This window comes from Halichoerus grypus, chromosome 4 (genome assembly GCF_964656455.1).
Source record: "Halichoerus grypus chromosome 4, mHalGry1.hap1.1, whole genome shotgun sequence".
NCBI classification, from domain to species: Eukaryota; Metazoa; Chordata; class Mammalia; order Carnivora; family Phocidae; genus Halichoerus; species Halichoerus grypus.
The window spans coordinates 69879188-69896718 of record NC_135715.1 but is presented as its reverse complement, the minus strand read 5'-3'; the positions used below and the strand labels follow the sequence as shown (position 1 = coordinate 69896718).

Sequence of the window (17531 nt, the reverse complement as noted above, 5' to 3'; positions counted from 1 at the left end):
ATGGACTTGACCCAAAGGAGTTTGCCTATAGCCAACAGTGAAGCTCTTTATCGGAGAGCATATAAGGAGACGGGGGAAAAGAGCATCTGTTTCAGATGGGATGGCAGGGTGGGGTGGGGGGTAGGGAGGAGCTATCCTGACCCTTTTGTTAACTTGTTCTGAGGCAAACATTGTGGGCCCAGTACTTGAGCAAATCCTAATAACTGACCTCATTTGGACCACTAAAGGCCAGGTTTTTTTGGGGTTTTTTTTGCTTTTCATTAGAAACATAAATCATAAATCCCTTTGTGCCTAGAAATTATGCTAGGCACAAAGGGATTATTTATGGGGGATTCACAAATGTTATTATGTTTTGCATCTTTGTACATTATGGGCAATCCATCTTTGGTGTTGCCAGATTCTTGCTTAAGAATAGTATATAGGAGTGTTAATTCTATCTTTCCCAACACAAAGGAAAAATTCTAGTGAGTGTTGGGGGTTCATCAGATCTATTATTGATTGAGAGTCTCCCTTAATTCCATGTTTCAAAGCTCTGTTCACTAAGCCACTCCCCAGAGAAACCCAATTCGGTGTAGGCGCTGATTTGCACTCCTAGAAAATGTTAACAGTTCAAAAATAGTATTAAAAGAAAGAACTGTACTTGGAATTTTTTTCATTTATTCAGAAAGTGTTGAGTATCTACATGTGTCAGGCACTGGGGATATTGCAGGAAGAAGACAGATCGAGTCTGGCTTTCCCCTGGTGGAGCATGCAGTCTCGAGGGGAAGGTGACATTAAACACTACACAGAAACAAATCGCACCGTGCTCAAGGCTGTGGGGTGCGGGGGTGGGGCGGCGCGGCGGGGGTGGGGGTGCTCTGGGCGCTGTGAGGACGCGTGGCAGGGAGATGGAGTCCGGAGTAGTGGTTCTCAACAGGGGGCGATCTTGCCCCTCAGGGAACGTTTATCAATGGCTAGAGACTTTTGGTTGTCACAGGGATGATGTGGCGGGGAGTGCTACTGGCTTCTCGAGCCAGGGGCGCTGAGGAACATCCTACCATGTACAGGACAACCTCCCCCTCCAAAGAATCCAGGATCTGGTCTAGTGTTGATGGTGCTGGGTGCCGGGTTGAGAAACCTTGGAATAGGGGCTCATGGAAGGCTTCTTGGAGGAGGAGACATCGGCACTCAGACCTGAAGGGGAAGCAGAGATCAGTTAAGTGGAGGGAGGGGACACACCCAGCAGGGGAAAGAGCTTGGTGCTGGAGGAGCACAATGCAGAAAGGACAGGACTGGAGAGATTCAGAGAGGAGCTGGGAAGTTCAGTAGGGGTTGGACAATGCAGGGTCTGGCAGAGGAGGGTAAGGATTTTGGACTTTGTCCTTAGAGCAGCGGGAAGTGGCTGAGGGGTTGCAATAGGAGAGTGACATGATTTAACTTACCGTTCTAAGAAGCTTGCCCTGCTTGTCCTGTAGAGCAGGGATTAGAGGTGGCCAGTGAGGACGTGTGGGACCAGTGAGGAGGCTGCCAGAATCAACTACGTGAGAGATGATGAAGAATCTCTGAGACACGGCAGTTGATGGGAACAGTGGGCTGAGAGGAAGGAGAGGGTCAAGGATGAATGAGGTTTCTGTCATGAGCTGTGGGTGGGTACCGGGGCTGTTTACTGATACAGGCGCTAATGGAGAAGGACCAGATTCAAACATTTTTTTAATTGTAGTTAAATATAAAATTTCTTTTAACCATTTCTGTGACATTAAGTACCCGGACATTTTTCTAAAATTTACTTTTAATTTTAGAGGGAGGTGAGGATGAGGAGTTCAATTTGGACAAATTGAGTTTGGGGGGATGTGAGATGTTCAGGTGCGTGTCAGGTGGGCAGTTAGATTTGGGTCTAGAGCTCAGAGGAGAGATTGGCTGCAGAGAGATTTGGGGGCAATTTGAGTAGGTTTTTTTTAATTAATTAATTACTTTTTATTTTTTTAAAGATTTTATTTATTTATTTGACAGAGAGAGACACAGCGAGAGAGGGAACATAAGCAGGGGGAGTGGGAGAGGGAGAAGCAGGCTTCCCACGGAGCAGGGAGCCCGATGACCTGAGCCAAAGGCAGACACTTACCGACTGAGCCACCCAGGTGCCCCTAGATTTTTTTTTTTTTAAGAGGAGAGAGTCTTAATTGGCAAAATAAATCCAATAAATCCAATTCAAAATGTACGGGTACCCAAGATTTGGTAGAAGCTGGGACAGAAAATAATCTTTGTATGATGTAAAGCTGTAGGTTTATACCAAAAAATGAGTAAAGGTATCATCAAATAAGATTTGAATGTATCTCAGTTATAGCAATGCCATTTTCTCCTAGGGATATGACTTATTTTCACTCCTAAAAGAATATTTTATGGTCTGAAAAGGTGACTTGTTTTAGTTTACATCATTGCTTGCCGTAAGAAGCTCAAGGCTCTTTACACATCACACTGAATTTATCTTCTCCAGATCCTTGAGGGTGGATATACTGGAGTTTGTTCTTCGTTTATGAGGTGAACAAGGTAAAAGAAGGTAAATGGCCAAGGCCTGTTGGAAAAATAGTCCCATTCCGTTCCCTTGAGAGTCTATTTAGCTATGTATCCCGACGTGTCAGACTTCAGCACGCAGGAGAAACACCTCAGTGTCAGCTCCCTTTGTTACGAGCCCCTTTGTTAAGAGGCAGCTTATGGGGCCCCAGCTTCAGATTTTTCTGACTCAAAAGATCTGAGATGAGGCCTATGGATTTGCATTTTTAGAAGGCCCCAGGTGGGTTGTATGTGCTGGCAGGTGCAGGAACCCTGCCTAGGCCGAGGTAGAAACTGGGACTCTTGCCAGCTGATTTTCTTTCGTATCTGTAGAATGTAAAGATGATTGCTGGTTGCTTTGCCTTTAAAATGAAATAAGGAGCTGTTTCAGAGACAGCTAACATGGACTTGAGGCCTGATGCGTCCTGCTCAGATATTTCATCTCCTTGGGAAAGGAACCAGAAACCCCAGAATTCAAACGAAGCAGTCTTTCTCTGGTTCCAGCATCCTTTGGAAACAGGCAGGTTTTCAAATGCCACTGGAGGGGCTGGAGGAGAGCGTGAGCCTCAGAAACTAGAGAGTGGGTTGTTAGAGCAAAGGTGTTTGGACAGTTGACAAGTTCCTAATGGCATTAGAACATCTCAGCCTGTGGCTACCGTGGATTTGGTTTGCTGACGGGGGCGGGGGGCTTCTAAAACCACTTTTTGTATTGCAGAAATAAGATACCCCCAATTTAAGCAGAGATTGTGTAGGTTAGCTTGACAGTGAACTGTTCAGTACTACTCTTGCCACACGAAGGGGTTATACGAAGGGCTGATTGTTTTGTGGTTGAGTTTGTTCTGGAGTGGGTTGTGTGACCAGGGTTTCTTCTGCCCCCTTCCCATGACTCAGCCTATGAAACATGCTCATGAGGGTGGTGTTTTGAATCTCTCCCCTGAAACTCTGTTCCAGTTGGCATATGGGCTTTCCTATTATTTGTTTAAATGAGATAGGAATCAAAGAAGCAAATGATCTTTTTATTTCTAAAATACACAGTTAATTCCTATTTCTTTCAACTTACTGTCCTTTCTATAAGTAAGTTCACCCTCTGGCACAGAAACTGTGTTGGTCTGGCCAACTTTGTTGTCAAGGGAAGAAAAATTCGTATTCCAAACTCCATTTTCCCATTGACTTCTTTGATAAAACAGAAGAGGTGTTTCAGATGGAGTAAGATCAAACAGGGGTAGGTAGTGAGTGGCTCAAAAGAGGACTATTGTGTCTGTGTACTCATTGCCACACTTGAGGGGAGGCCAGCCCCCCCACCCCCGCAACCTCCATGCCTTCTCTCAACCGGCTGATCACCTTGTAAGTGGTGCAGAACCCACGGAATGGGGCACAGCAGTTCCCTGACCGTAAATGTTGTCCAGCTGTCTACTTGCGGAATTGTGCCGTCTTCCTCCCCAGTGCAGCATCTCTCTTCCTGAGTTTGCTCCTTGGCACCTGAGCAAAAGGCTCCGTAGCTCTTCCCATAGGCCGGGTACTATCCTAATCCTGTACATGCACCAACTTAGCTCATTCGTGTTTAGTTTCCCCCCTTTTACAGGGATGGAGGCAGAGGCTCTGAGAGCCCAAGTCACTGGCCCGGTGTTGCTTAGCTACTAAGTGGCAGATATGTGATGCCACGAGGTGGGAGTCTAGATTCTGTGCATCCGACCAGCATGCTGTGCTAGTCCTCCTAGCGGAGCAGGGCCTGGAGGCCAGGTCTCCTGTGCTGCAGCCTCTTTCCATTGCCCTTTGAAGCTTTAAGGAGAGAATGCTTTAAGAGAACACTTTATAAACTCCTTATACTACTGCCTTCTCTCTAGCTTCTCCTCTCTGCCTGGCCATTCCTTTCTGTCATCTTTACAGTTTTGTCCCTGAAATGTGGGAGCTTCCTCGCTCCTGTCTTCCCATCCAGTCTTGTGGCTTTGGTTCCATTGGACTGTGGGGCCACTGTTGGTGCCTCTCCTCTTGACCCCTGCGCCCAGCTCCACCCCGGGGTACACGCTGCTGCTGGATGTATCCCCTTGAATAGCCTCAGCACCTCAGGATGTTGGGGACCAAACTGAGTTTTTCCACGCATCTGCTCCCCCCGGCTTTAGTCTCTGGCTTGTGAAGGGCACCGCAGTGTGCCCAGCCACTCCCTCTGAAACCCGGACTCACCTACACTCCTTTCTCACTCACCATCCCCTCTGGACTCTCCCTTCCCTGCCCCATCTCCTGGTAGCATCTGACTCCTAGCCTGTAGATCCTGCTGCTTTAATATCCCCAAAACCTGTTTTGCTCACTACCCACTGCCCAGGCACTGCATCATCTGAATTCTGTCCCTTCTTCTCTCATTACCTGGCTCCATTAGCTTCCTAGCTGGCCTGTTTGTGTCTTTTTCTTTCTTTTTTTTTTGTCCTCCCACAGTCCCACCCAACACTACTCTAGAAACCTGTCTAAGGCATACATTTAAACATGGCGCTTGCTTTCATAGAAGCTTTTCATGGCCCTTACAATAAAAACAGACTCCCTAACACTGACCCATTTTATGACATGGCCCCTGCTGTCTCCAGTTTCATCTCTAGCCTCAGTCTCTCCCCTCCTCAGGTGTGCATGCCCCAGTCTCCCCCTCCCCACAGGTGTGCATGCCCAGTCTCCTCCTCCCCGAGGTGTGCATACTCCAATCTCTCCCCTCCCCCAGGTGTGCATACCCCAGTCTCTCCCCTCCCCCAGATGTGCATGCGCCAGTCTCTCCCCTCCCCCAGATGTGCATGCCCCAGTCTCTCCCCTCCCCCAGGTGTGCATGCCCCAGTCTCTCCCCTCCCCCAGGTGTGCATGCCCCAGTCTCCCCCCTCCCCCAGGTATGCATGCCCCGGTCTCCCCCTCCCCACAGGTGTGCATGCCCAGTCTCCCCCTCCCCCAGGTGTGCATACCCCAGTATCCCCCTCCCCCCAGGTGTGCATGCCCTAGTCCCCCCCCTCAGGTGTCTGTGCTCTGGGTACACTGGACTATTCACCAAGCTTTGATGCAGAAGCCTGTTTCCAGTCCTCCTTGCTCTTGTAACTTGAAGTCTCTGCTGCCTGGAATTTACTTGCTCAAGCACTGTGTTGAGCTTGGTCCAAGCAGTGCTTTCCGGAAGCCTCCCCTTCCCTCTGCTGCCCTGCCTTGGGTGAGATGGCCCCTGTCTCTACCCCAGGTGCTCCTTTAGGGACTCCCATTAGAAGGACAGCCAGTAGGGTGGGCACTTGTGCCCTTGGTTGTTGACTGAAGGACTTGTGTCTCATGTCAGCGCCTTGGGTAGCTGCTTGCTCATCTTCCCCAGCCCCTGGCAGGATGGGTGGTACTGGTGCACACAGCCCCTCTCTGATTTTCTGTTGCACAAATGAAAATATAAACTAATAATAACGACAGTAACCGCTAAGGCCCAAAGCACTTAGCATGTGCCAGGCCCTATTCTAGAAACATAACACATGTGAAACCAGTTGATCTTTGGCCACATGCCTGGGCTGGTTCTGTCCTTGGCCCATGTGGAGTGCCGGGGGCCCTCCATCCTCAGGTTGCGGGGGGGGGGGGGGGCTCAAGGTGGATGGAGCTGCTACCCAGTTTGTGCACAGCCCCAGGGAACAGTAGATTTGTCTGAAGAGGAGGAAGGAAAGGCAGGCTCTGCCCCCTCCTGCTGGGTAGGGGTGCATTGGTTTCTGGTCGCTCTGCGGGCACGGATTATCTTCAAAGTAGGTAATTGTAACTAAGTAAATCAGCTGTGGGCTGCACATCCTGGAGCTTAAGGCCTCCAGGACTTTGATTTCAACCTGGAAAGCTCCAGGGAGCTGGAGCCACGCAGGGGGGGAGCTGTGCTGGGTGAAACGTTTTGTAAGTAGGTCACAGGAAAGAAAGTGAAGGCCCACAGGCTCCCTCCCACAGCGTGTCAGAAGAGAAAGTGGGGCAGAGCCCGTGTGAGACCCTGAGCCACGCAGGGGCCCCAGCTGCAAGCTTTGTCCTGAATGGCAGAGCCAGGGACATGCAGTTCCGGGGTAGGGCCCACGACCAGCTAGACATTGCCCGGACTGACCGCGATCATTGCCTCACCAGCGGCATTATGGAGACACTCTTGAGCCTTGACTATGCTGAGCCCCACACTAAACACTGTGTACCTTATCTCAGTTAATCCCGGCAGCGCCCCTCTGAGTGGGGTTATTTAGTGTCTCAGTGGTTTTGTTTTTTTGTGTTTAATCTGGTTTCTATGATCGGTGTTCCTGGGAGAGTCTGGGAGGACAAACCAGGGAAGAGGAACAGAACGGCGCGAGGAGCTAGGAGGGGCAATCATCCTTCCTGCCCGTGGTCCCTTGCTCCCTCCCAGGAACAAGAAACGATAGGCTAGGATAATCAACGATAGTTGATTAGTGTTGCTTAAATGCGTTGCAATTAATTCCTCTCCAGTTTTCTGGCACTCTAGGGCTTAGGCTGGCCTATAAATCTTCGTCCCAGGTTAGTTGTAAAATCTTGATTTATCTCTTAGAGTAGGTGTGCTAACACATTAGTTGGCTTGAATTATTTAAAGTTATCTCAGAAAGGTCTTATTTCTATTGCCCATCCTGATTTGCACTTTAAATATAGTTCCCTGTAGCAATTCACAGGAATTCATGTTGAAAATAGAAAAGGGAAAATTACTTTTAAACAGCAGTTTGGCATATAAGAGCATGATTTACCTTGGAATAGTTCTCCAACTGCACATTAAGGCCAAGCTTTCAAGAATATTTTTCCCCCACTGAATCTGGAAATTAGTATGAAGCCAAACAGCAAACATCCAGCCCCAGGTGGCCCCTCCCTTTGGCAGAGTTGGGGGATTCCTTTCCTCCCTCCTTCTTCCCCCCACCCCTCGGCATGCAGTGTTAAAGTCCCACCATGTGACAGGTAATTTCTTACCTCACTTGCTAATTTTTATCACTTTCTCCTCTAATTTTACCGTTTCTCCTTCATTTGTACCAACTGTGAAAGCCTGGATTTTGTGAGTAAGAATTTTGTAAAGGATTCATTATTTTAAGATTGGATTTATTAGTGGTATAGCATATTCTGTGCCTTCAAAATGCATTTGGTTCCTTGGTGATTTGTTTTATTTTGATTATGGAAACATAAATATAAAACCAGCTAGTATTTTTTTATATTCATTTAATGAGGATTATCTTGCCATGTGATTTGCGCTGATACCTGAAAGTAACGGATGCATTTTTTACCTTAGTGCTTTATTTATTTTTTTTAAAGTAAGCTTTATGCCCAACGTGAGACTTGAATTCATGACCCCAAGATCAAGAGTCACGTGCTGTACTGGCTGAGCCGGCCGGGTGCCTCTTTGTTACTGCTTTAAACATTGTATACTTTATTTCTATGATGGGGAAAAAGGGAGTTCTTAATTTCACAGCAGAGTGTGAAGGAGACAAATGACAGTTTTGTATGTTTTTTTTTTTTTTCTTTTTAAAAGATATTTTAAATCTAGGCCTTTGTGGTTTTGGAGGGAACTAAAATCTAGTTTACTCTCACTTCAATTAAGTGTTGCCTGAATAGAGGTATGCTGGCTTGATTATGACAAGGAGGATTTGTGGAATTCCCTTGATTTATTGGGAATGTCATCCCTCCCTGTGATTCCTATGTGAAACATTATCAAATGACATTAGTTGCTTACTTACGAAAGGTGATGTGTTAGTAACTTGCAGAACTGATAACCAAATAAAGACATGTTTTCTTCAGTATAGAGTCTGCATTCTAAAGGGCTTTCGTGTTGACATACTATTCCTTTTACATAGCCATCTGGCCTGCAAAAAAAGTGAGGAAAGACTAAATCCTGGTTATTAGATGATGAGTCACTGAACGTGTTAAACTGAGAAGGGTTTTTTTTGTTTTGTTTTTTTTTTTTAACAAAAGAGGGAATTCTAGCCCAGAGAGCTTTAACTGTCTGTGTTTGGAATTAAGAATTGATGGAGTCGGCAGAGACGGATTTTGGACTCAGAGTTGCGTCTTAGATTGACCATGGTTGTTATATCCTGCAAGTTGTTGGAATGTTCTGTTTCTTGGAATTCTGTGGTGCTGAGTGATATTAACATGTTGTGACTTCCCTATATGATATTCATTAATAATTCTATTTTTGATATCTTCTTGAGGGTTTTAAGTGTGCATGCTAGTTTGGAGGTAAATCAAATATGACAAAGCCAAGGAATTAAATACCCAGAAGCAGAATTTAAAATGGTGTTTGGGGTTAAATCTCTCCTTTCTTCTTAGAATTTAATGAATGATTTGGGCTTCATGGTTGCCGTCTTGTGTGTGTGTGTGTGTGTGTAAAATGAGAAAGTAGATTAGGTCCTACTGAGAATAAATTGGTGTTGGGAGGACACACTAAATTCCTTCAACTTGCTTGGTGGATGCTACCTAGTGTAAGGAGTAGACAGTCCGTGAATGATGGGATCCTAGTGCCATTGTAAAGACTCGTATTGATTGATTGATTCATTTGATAAATATTTATTGACCCTTCCTCTGTGTGCTGGCTGTGTTCTAGGTATGGGGCAGGCAGTTAATAAAATCACATTTCCTGCCTTCATGGACCTTACAATAAACTAATATGTAAGACAAGCAATAAACAAATAAATATGTATTATGGTAGTAAGTGCTCTGGAGAAAAAGAAAGAGTGAGGAAGGTAAGGAGGGGTGGAGTTGGGGATTATTATTTATAGGAGGTGGTCTCAGGGAGGCCTCCCATAACATCTGCTGTTATCCAAATTCCACACATACAGGTTCATTTGGCTTACATTTCAATTTCCCCCTGCCTTTTGAAATGTCATCCTGGAAATGGAAATGATTAAACGATGTCAGTCATTTGCATCTTCATGTGAATGCTTTCCGATTATTTCCTTTGAGCACATGTTAATGGAGAGAGAATTTGAGGCAGCGATGTCTGGGAGTGGGGGTGGGTTTGGAGGGGTCCGAATGGAGGAGGTTGTCTGCTGCTTCTCAGGAGGGTCTCCTCTGTTAGCCTGGAGACCTACCGCTGAAACTCCTTGTGCTACATTACTGCTCCGTGGAATTGGTTGTCCAGCACTTTTCGTACATTACTGCTCTATGCCATTGCCCATTTTCTCCTGGGGATGCTAATTGGAGAAAGCAAACTCTATGAGGTGCTTTCCTCTTAGCTCCTCAGGAGAAATGCACTATCAAATTAAAGTATATTATTTTTTTGTCTGGTTAAACTCCCTGACTGTTGGGTTTATTATTTTGCTTTGTATTTTCAAAGTGTTACTGGCATGTGATGATGATGATGATGACGATTTTGAATGTAGAGCCTAGGTGTGTCTGTAGGGATATCCTTATCTGTTTATGGGCTCCAGCTCAAAACATGCAGTCCTTCTAAATAGGGAGTGATTTTAATTCCCCTCACTCTCCTGGCCCCGTTGCGTTAGTGGGCTTTGTTAAGTCTCCCCTGCGTGCGGCAGCATTATCTGCACCACGCTTCTAACCTGGCAGCCCCTGAGACTGAAAGCTTGCCCCAGATTTAGCTCTGTTGCCTGCTGGGCTCTGGAAGTGATTGTGTGAGTAGGAATTTGTACTGCTTCCCTCTGGATTCTCAGGAATTCCCCTTCGCTTTAGAAGGCACCAGAATCGAGGTTGCTAAGAAGGTGTATTTTGCACGCATCTATTTTGTAGTTTCTATCCATAGACACAAATGGTATACAGATTCTAATTTCTTTGGTGTAGTATTTCTTTCGCTTGGTAGCCTAAGCATGTTGGCTTCCCAGTGGTGAATAATTTCAGGTCCGGAGATGAAGGTGGCCCGCCGTGCTGGTTTGAGGCAATGGAGCTGCTTTTAAAAATGAGCAAAGTATGTCTTATTAAAGTACCCCCTTTTTTTCCCCTCATTTTAAGCACAACTGTTGAATGTGAGAATAAATCTTAATTGATAATTTTAATGGAAAAATGTTTTCTTTTTTCTAGCTTTTGCTTTGGTTTCTGAAGATACAGAGAAAGAGGTCAAGCAATCTAAGGTACTATTCTCATGATCAAATCTATTCTTCCTGTTTGAGATTCATTTGTATTTTCTTTAATGGGAGCTGTAATGATTTCATCTTTCAACAGTTACCAGTTTTTATTATCAATTAATGAAATGTTGGTCAACCATAGATTTTTTTTTTTAAAGATTTTATTTATTTATTTGACACAGAGAGAGAAAGCACAAGTAGGCAGAGACACAGGCAGAGAGAGAGGGAGAAGCAGGCTCTCCACTGAGCAGGGAGCCGGACGTGGGCCTCGATCCCAGGACCCAGGGATCATGACCCGAGCCGAAGGCAGCCACCTAACCGACTGAGCCACCCAGGCGCCCCTCAACCATAGATTTTTAATCCCTAGTGGCAACCTACAGATAAGCTTGCTTTTAAAAAAAAGTCCTTTAATAGTTAAAACAGACCAAATAGGTTTCAAATTTCATTTTAAGAAAAAGTATTTTGAAACGGAGTTAGACATTTTAGAAGTCTTGCTTGGATACCATAGTTTTCTCTAGTCTGACCACATCTAAACTTGGGCTTCATTTTTCCAGTCTGAGAAAGGAGTCTTATGCTATGTCCCTGGGGTCACAAGAGCCTGAGCATCCCTCTCCCTGAGGGTGGCACTGTGTGAGAGTCCCCAAAGGTGACTGCCAGGCTTCTTGTACAGTCAGACCCAGGAACCGAGACCTGGGGAACTGATGGAGACAGGACAACACTTACCCAAATCTCAGAGCTGCTGCTTTTTTCATCATCGATTTCATTCAAGAACTTTGCCTCATGTTTACCATTTAGGCTTTGCACTAGATGAATTTAGCAGATGAGAAAGAGAAACAGTATTTTTTTTTTAAAGAGAAACAATATTTTAAGAATATGAATTGTCTTTATCATATTAGTTAAGGCTCAGTTGACTTTATTTTTTATCCCACAATTAGCATAAAAGCATTGTTTAAAAGGATGTTTCTTTTGTCACCAGAGTATTATCTGTTCTAACTGTACTGTGGGTTTCCTATGCAGGAACAATAATAATGATTTCCTTTGGTTTTAAGATACTTTATGGTTAATAAAACATTTTCAGACATTTCATTAACTTGATCTTCTCAATGATCCTGTTATTGCTAAGCAAAACAGATATTCCCATGTATTGGCATACCTTGGGGATAGTGTGGGTTTGGTTCCAGACCACTGCAATAAAGCGAATACCACAAGAAAGCGAATACTGCAATAAAGCAAGTCAAATGAATTTTTTTTGGTTTTTAGTGCATAATAAAAGTTGTGTTTACACTGTACTGTAGTCTGTTAAGTGTATAATAGCATTATGTTTAAAACATATACCTGAATTAAAAAGTACTTTATTGCTAAAAAAATTATGCTAACCATCACCTGTGCTTTCAGCGAGTCCTAATCTTTCTGCCGGTGGAGGATCTTGCCTCGCTGTCGATGGCTGCTGACTGATCAGGGTGGTGGTTGCTGAACGCTGGGGTGGCTGTGGCAATTTCTTAAAATAAGACAACAATAAACTTTGCCCCATCGATTGACTCTTCCTTTCACAAATGATTTCTCTATAGTGGGTGATGCTGTTTGATAGCATTTCATCCACGGTAGAACTTCTTTCAAAACTGGAGTCAATCCTCTCAAACCCTGCTGCTGCTTTGTCAGCTAAGTTGGTGTCATATTCCAGATCCTTTGTGGTCATTTCAACAGTCTTCACGGTGTCTTCACCAGCAGATTCCATCTCACGAAACCACTTTCTTGGCTCGTCCATGAGAAGCAACTCCTTATCCGTTCAAGTTTGATCATGAGATGGATCCATCTTCAGGCTCCAGTTAGTTATTTATTTTTTAATTGAAGTAGAGTTTACACACAATGTTACATTAGTTTCAAGTGTACAACATTGTAAGTAGACAAGTTTGTACATTCTGCTGTGCTCCCCACAAATGGAGCTCCCATCTGTCCTCATACAACACTATTACAACACCATTGACTATACTCCTTGTGCTGTGCCTTTCATGCCCATGACTTACTCATTCCACAGCTGGAAGCCTGTACCTCTCTCTCCCCTTCATCTGTTTTGCCCATACCACCACCCCCCTACCCCCAGTTCCATTTCTAATTCTAGTCCTCTTGCTATTTCCACCACAAATGCAGTTAGTCACTGCCTTTACTGAAGTCTTGAATCCCTCAGAGTCATCCACGAGGGTTGGAATCAACTTCTTTCAAACTCCTGTTAACGTTCATATTTTGACCTCTTCCCATGAATCATGAATGTTCTTAATGGCATGTAGAATGGTGAATCCTTTCCAGAAGGTTTTCAATTTTCTTTGCCTGGATCCATCAGAGAATCACCATGAGATCATTAGCCTCATGAAATGTGTTTCTTTTTCTTTATTTATCTTTTATTTTAAAGAATTTAATTCCGGTATAGTTAATATAGAGTGTTACATTGTTTTAGGTGTACAATGTAGCAATTCAACAATTGCATATGTTATTCAGTGCTCAGTGTACTTTTTTTTTTTAAAGATTTTATTTGAGAGAGAGAGAGAGAGAGCATGAGTGAGGGGGGAGGAGCAGAGGGAGAAGCAGGCTCCCCACTGAGCAGGGAGCCCGATGCAAGACTTGATCCCAGGACCCTGGGATCATGACCTGAGCTGAAGGCAGACACTTAACCGACTGAGCCACTGAGGCACTCAGTTTAGCTTAATTCTTAAGAGCCCTAGGGTTTTTGGAATGGTCAGTGAGCATTGTTACCAGCTTCAAGTCACCAGCTGCATTAGCCTCTAACAAGAGAGTCAGCTTGTCCTTTGAAGCTTTGAAGCCAGGTATTGACTTCTCCTCTGGAGCTGTGAAAGTCCTCGATGGCATCTTCTTCCAGTAGAAGGCTGTCTTGTCTACACTGAAAACCTGCTGTGGAGTGTAGCCACCTTCATTGCTATCGTAGCTGGACCTTTTGGAGAACTTGCTGCAGCTTCCCCACCAGCCCTCGCTGCTTCACCTTGTGCTTTCTGTTGTGGAGCTGGCTTCTTTCCTTCGACCTCGTGAACCAACCTCTGCCGCTTCAGACTTTCCTTCTGCAGCCTCCTCACCTCTCTCATCCCTCACAGGATTACAGAGAGCTAGCTAGGGCCTTGCTCTGGATTAGGCTTCGGCTTAAGGGAATGCTGGGGCTGGTTTGCTCTTCTCTCCAGACCACTCGAACTTTCTCCACCTCAGCAGTAAGGCTGTTTGACTTTCTTATCATTCATGTGTTCACTGGAGCAGCACTTTTTATGTCCTCCAAGAACTTTTCCTTCACATTCCCAGCTTGGCTGATGTTTGGTGCAAGAGGCCTAGCTTTGGGCCTATCTCGGCTTTCAACATGCCTTCCTCACTAAGCTTAACCATTTTTAGTTTTTGATTTAAAGTGAGAGACACGTGACCTTTCCTTTCATTTGAGCACTTAGAGGCCACTGTAGGGTTACTAACTGGCCTAATTTCAGTATTGTTGTGTCTTGGAATAGGGAGCCCAGAAAAGAGGGAGAGAGAAGGGAGAACAGCCAGTTAGTGGAACAGTCAGAACACACACACCATTTGTCAATGAAGTTTATCCTCTTTTATGGGTGCAGCTCAGGGCACCCCAGAACAATTACAATAGTGCTATCAAAGATATCCGCATAACAAATGTAATTATAATGAAAAAATTTAAAATATTGTGAGGATCACCAAAATGGGACACAGAGACACAAAGTGAACAAATGCTGTTGGAAAAAAAGGCACCGATAGACTTGCTGGACGCAGGGTTGTCACCGACCTTTGGTTTGTAAAAAACACGGTATCTGCAAAACATGATAAAGCGAAGCACAATAAAAGGAGGCATGCCTGCATAGCAGAGAAAACTTAGCCTCAAAGAAGTTATGTGATTTGACTGAGGTCACATGGCAATTAAAAGGCGTCTGGGGGGCTCAGTTGGTTAAGTGTCTGCCTTGGGTTCAGGTCATGATCCCAGGGTCCTGGGATGGAGCCTGGCATCTGGAGCTCCCTGCTAGGCCCGGAATCTGCTTCTCCCTCTCCCTCTGCCCCTCCTCCCTGCTCCTGCACTTTCTCCCATTCTGCTCTCTCTCTCTCAAATAAAATCTTTAAAAAAAAATAAAAGGTGAAGTCAGAGTCTTAATTTCCTGAATCCTTGAATTTTTCATACCGTAATTTTATATTATATAGCTGTGTGCATTATAATGTGTATGTGCGTTTGGCAATAATAAAACTCATTTGAAATGAATTTAAAGTGCTACCTAAGGGATATTAATAAGGAATTAAAATTTTGTGTAATGAATTGAGAATTATAACCTATACTTACAAGCATAGGTTCTAACCCACCTTTTCAAATGGGGAAATATATATGTATATGTCTTCTTAAATATATATGTATATATAAATATAAATATAGATAGAAATAAGGTGAGTCTTATATCTTCGTGTCACTTTTCATGCAAAGGTATTAAAGTCCTTGAAAAATGTCATTAACCCCATCTGTGCTTAGGCCACGGAGCCAAAAAAACCATTAATCCCCTGAGGAGAGGCAGTGATAAAATGTCTAGACCATACCCGAGACTGGGATCTGGGGAAGAATTCATTTGTCCAAGCTCGCCCAAAGTCGTAGATGAACCTGGAGATAGGAGTTAAGGCTCTTACCAACAACCACATTAATTTGGGATTATCATTAGTTGATCACCCTCGGCAGAACTGATCAGGACCTGCCGGGCCGTGCTGTTCAGAAGCACCCACCTTCCCTGCCCCTCACCTCACTGCTTGCTTTAGTGTGGGGCCCTAGGCAGTGCTCTGTCCGAATGCCAGCATCCCTGCTCAGGGTTGGGGGCCCGCCCCACACATCAGGACATCTGGTGGCTTCACATCCGAATTCTGGGTGCTGCCCCTGTCATACCGCCTGGGGCCTGACCTCTGGGCCTAGGCACCTCTTCTGGGTTCCTGGTCCCTGGCACTGACCCGGATTCTGACCTAGCTCAGCTTTCAGGGGAGCCTGCCCAGCCAGGCTCGAGCTCCAGGCCGCGGAACCCCCTCAGCCACGGCGCCCACTGCTTCAACCTCTAGTCTTTCTTGCCCAGACTCACACCCTGTGGTGGCTTATGATACTGTATCTTGTGTCATGTAGGGGTAGGGTTGGACACTGTGGTTCACGTCCCTCCTCCAACACTGATATGCTGTGGGACTTACTGACCCTCTTGGCCTCAGCTTCCTCATCTAGGAGATGGGGTAATAGGACCTATATCAAAAAGCTGTCTTGAAGATTGTGTGTGTGTGTGTGTCTACCACTTGAAACAGTGCCAGACCCTATTTAAATGTGTACCTGATAGGACAGCAAGAAAGACCTACGCAGTCTTGCGAGAGGAATCTTAAGCAAATCCAAGTATAAAAGAGGAACTATAGACCTTACTGCTTTTATCAGTTAAATTTCTTTTATGGTGTTAGTTGACTTCATATGAAGTAGATGATGTTCATGATTAAAAAAGACTAGTAGTTAACAACTATTGAGCATTTTCTTTGGGCAGATGCTCCGCTCAGCATTATATTACCTAATGAAATTCCCACAACGACCCTGTGATATAATTATTCTTCCTGTTTACAGATGAGAAACTGAGGCCTGAGCTACTAAATGGTGGGGGCAGAATTAAAAACCAGGACCAGCTTTTAGATGAGTCCACTGATGAACACATCCTGACCAATTCATTTTATTCAACGTCTAGGGGGGTGGTGGTTGTTTGTGACTGGGTACAAGATGCCATTTTACTTCTCTTCTTAAAAGATTTCCTGTCAAATTCTTGGGAGGATGTTTTATCTTCTTTTCATGAAGGCTTTGTAAACAAGGCCGTACATATGTGGATTACAGGTGTTCAAATCTATCGTGCCTTCACCAATAAAACCTGTACCAGAGGGTGACTTGGATTTGTCTTTTCCCAGCTAGGGTAGGAGCTGCCTGTGGGGTAGATACATTAGTAAGAAATCTCTTTCCTATCTGAATAGCAGTTCAGTTGACTTACAAAACTGACAGCACATTTTGACTGATATTGATAGTGTAAGAAACATGGCAGCAGAGATAATGAAACAAACCACATGTTTCTTCTTAGGAAGAGCTAAGCCTTTTCACGAGGAAAGCTGGAGACAGAATTTTAAATGTCCTGTCAATTCGTTCATTTAGTCTAATTTTCTTTCTCAAAGGGGAAATTGCTCAAGACCATTTTGGTTCCATTCAGTTCACTTAATGCAACCATTCTTGGATGTTTTATTTTTACAGTTTACAAATCGAGCCATTTGAAATGGTTAATCATTTCCGAGCTCTTGTTTTCAGCCAGTTGGAGCCGCAGGGCTTAATAACAAATGGAAATATATGTAATTTTGGTTGATTTTCTTTGTTTTCACAAAGAGATGTGGTAGGAAGTCCAGTTGGTTTCCAGCTTAAGTTAGTCAGGAAACACTGAGTTCAGGGTATTTTTTTTTTTTTTAATCTTTCAGCTTATTGCTAAAGGTGACTTTTGTTGTGGGTATCACTTGGAGCTCACTCTCAAGTGAGCTTTCTTCTGGTGCACGTTTTCTGAAGAATACCTCTGGAGGAAGACAGGGCATGCATTATCCCGTGGGTGGATAAAAGGAACGTTGGGAAGAACTCAGAAGACCTGGATTTTCATCCTGGTTCTGTGGCTAGAATGACTGTTGGACTCTGGGCAAATCCTTTACCTGTTCTGAGCCTCCATTTTCTCATTTGTAAAGGGGAGTGTTGGATTGGATCATCTCTCTCTCTCTCTCTCTTTTTTTTAATTATGATAAAATACACATAACATAAAATTTACCACCTTAACCATTTCTAAGTGTACAGATCAGCAGTATTAAGGATATTCATACTGTCACGCAGACAATATCCAGGTCTCTTTCCATTTCACAAAACAAAATGTCCGCATTAAACAGCTCTCTGTTCTCCTTCCCTGGCCCCTGGCAACC

The 17531-nt window shown here is 44.5% G+C and overlaps 1 protein-coding gene across 1 annotated transcript in view; it reads left to right on the top strand.

Annotated features, from left to right (window-relative positions):
- Positions 1–17531, top strand: part of B3GLCT (beta 3-glucosyltransferase) — a 118935-nt gene that overhangs the window by 3993 nt on the left and 97411 nt on the right. The window contains exon 2 of the mRNA XM_036070514.2: positions 10504–10553. Within this exon, the coding sequence (XP_035926407.2) occupies positions 10504–10553 (50 nt within the window). The remainder of the gene's footprint in view (positions 1–10503; positions 10554–17531) is intronic.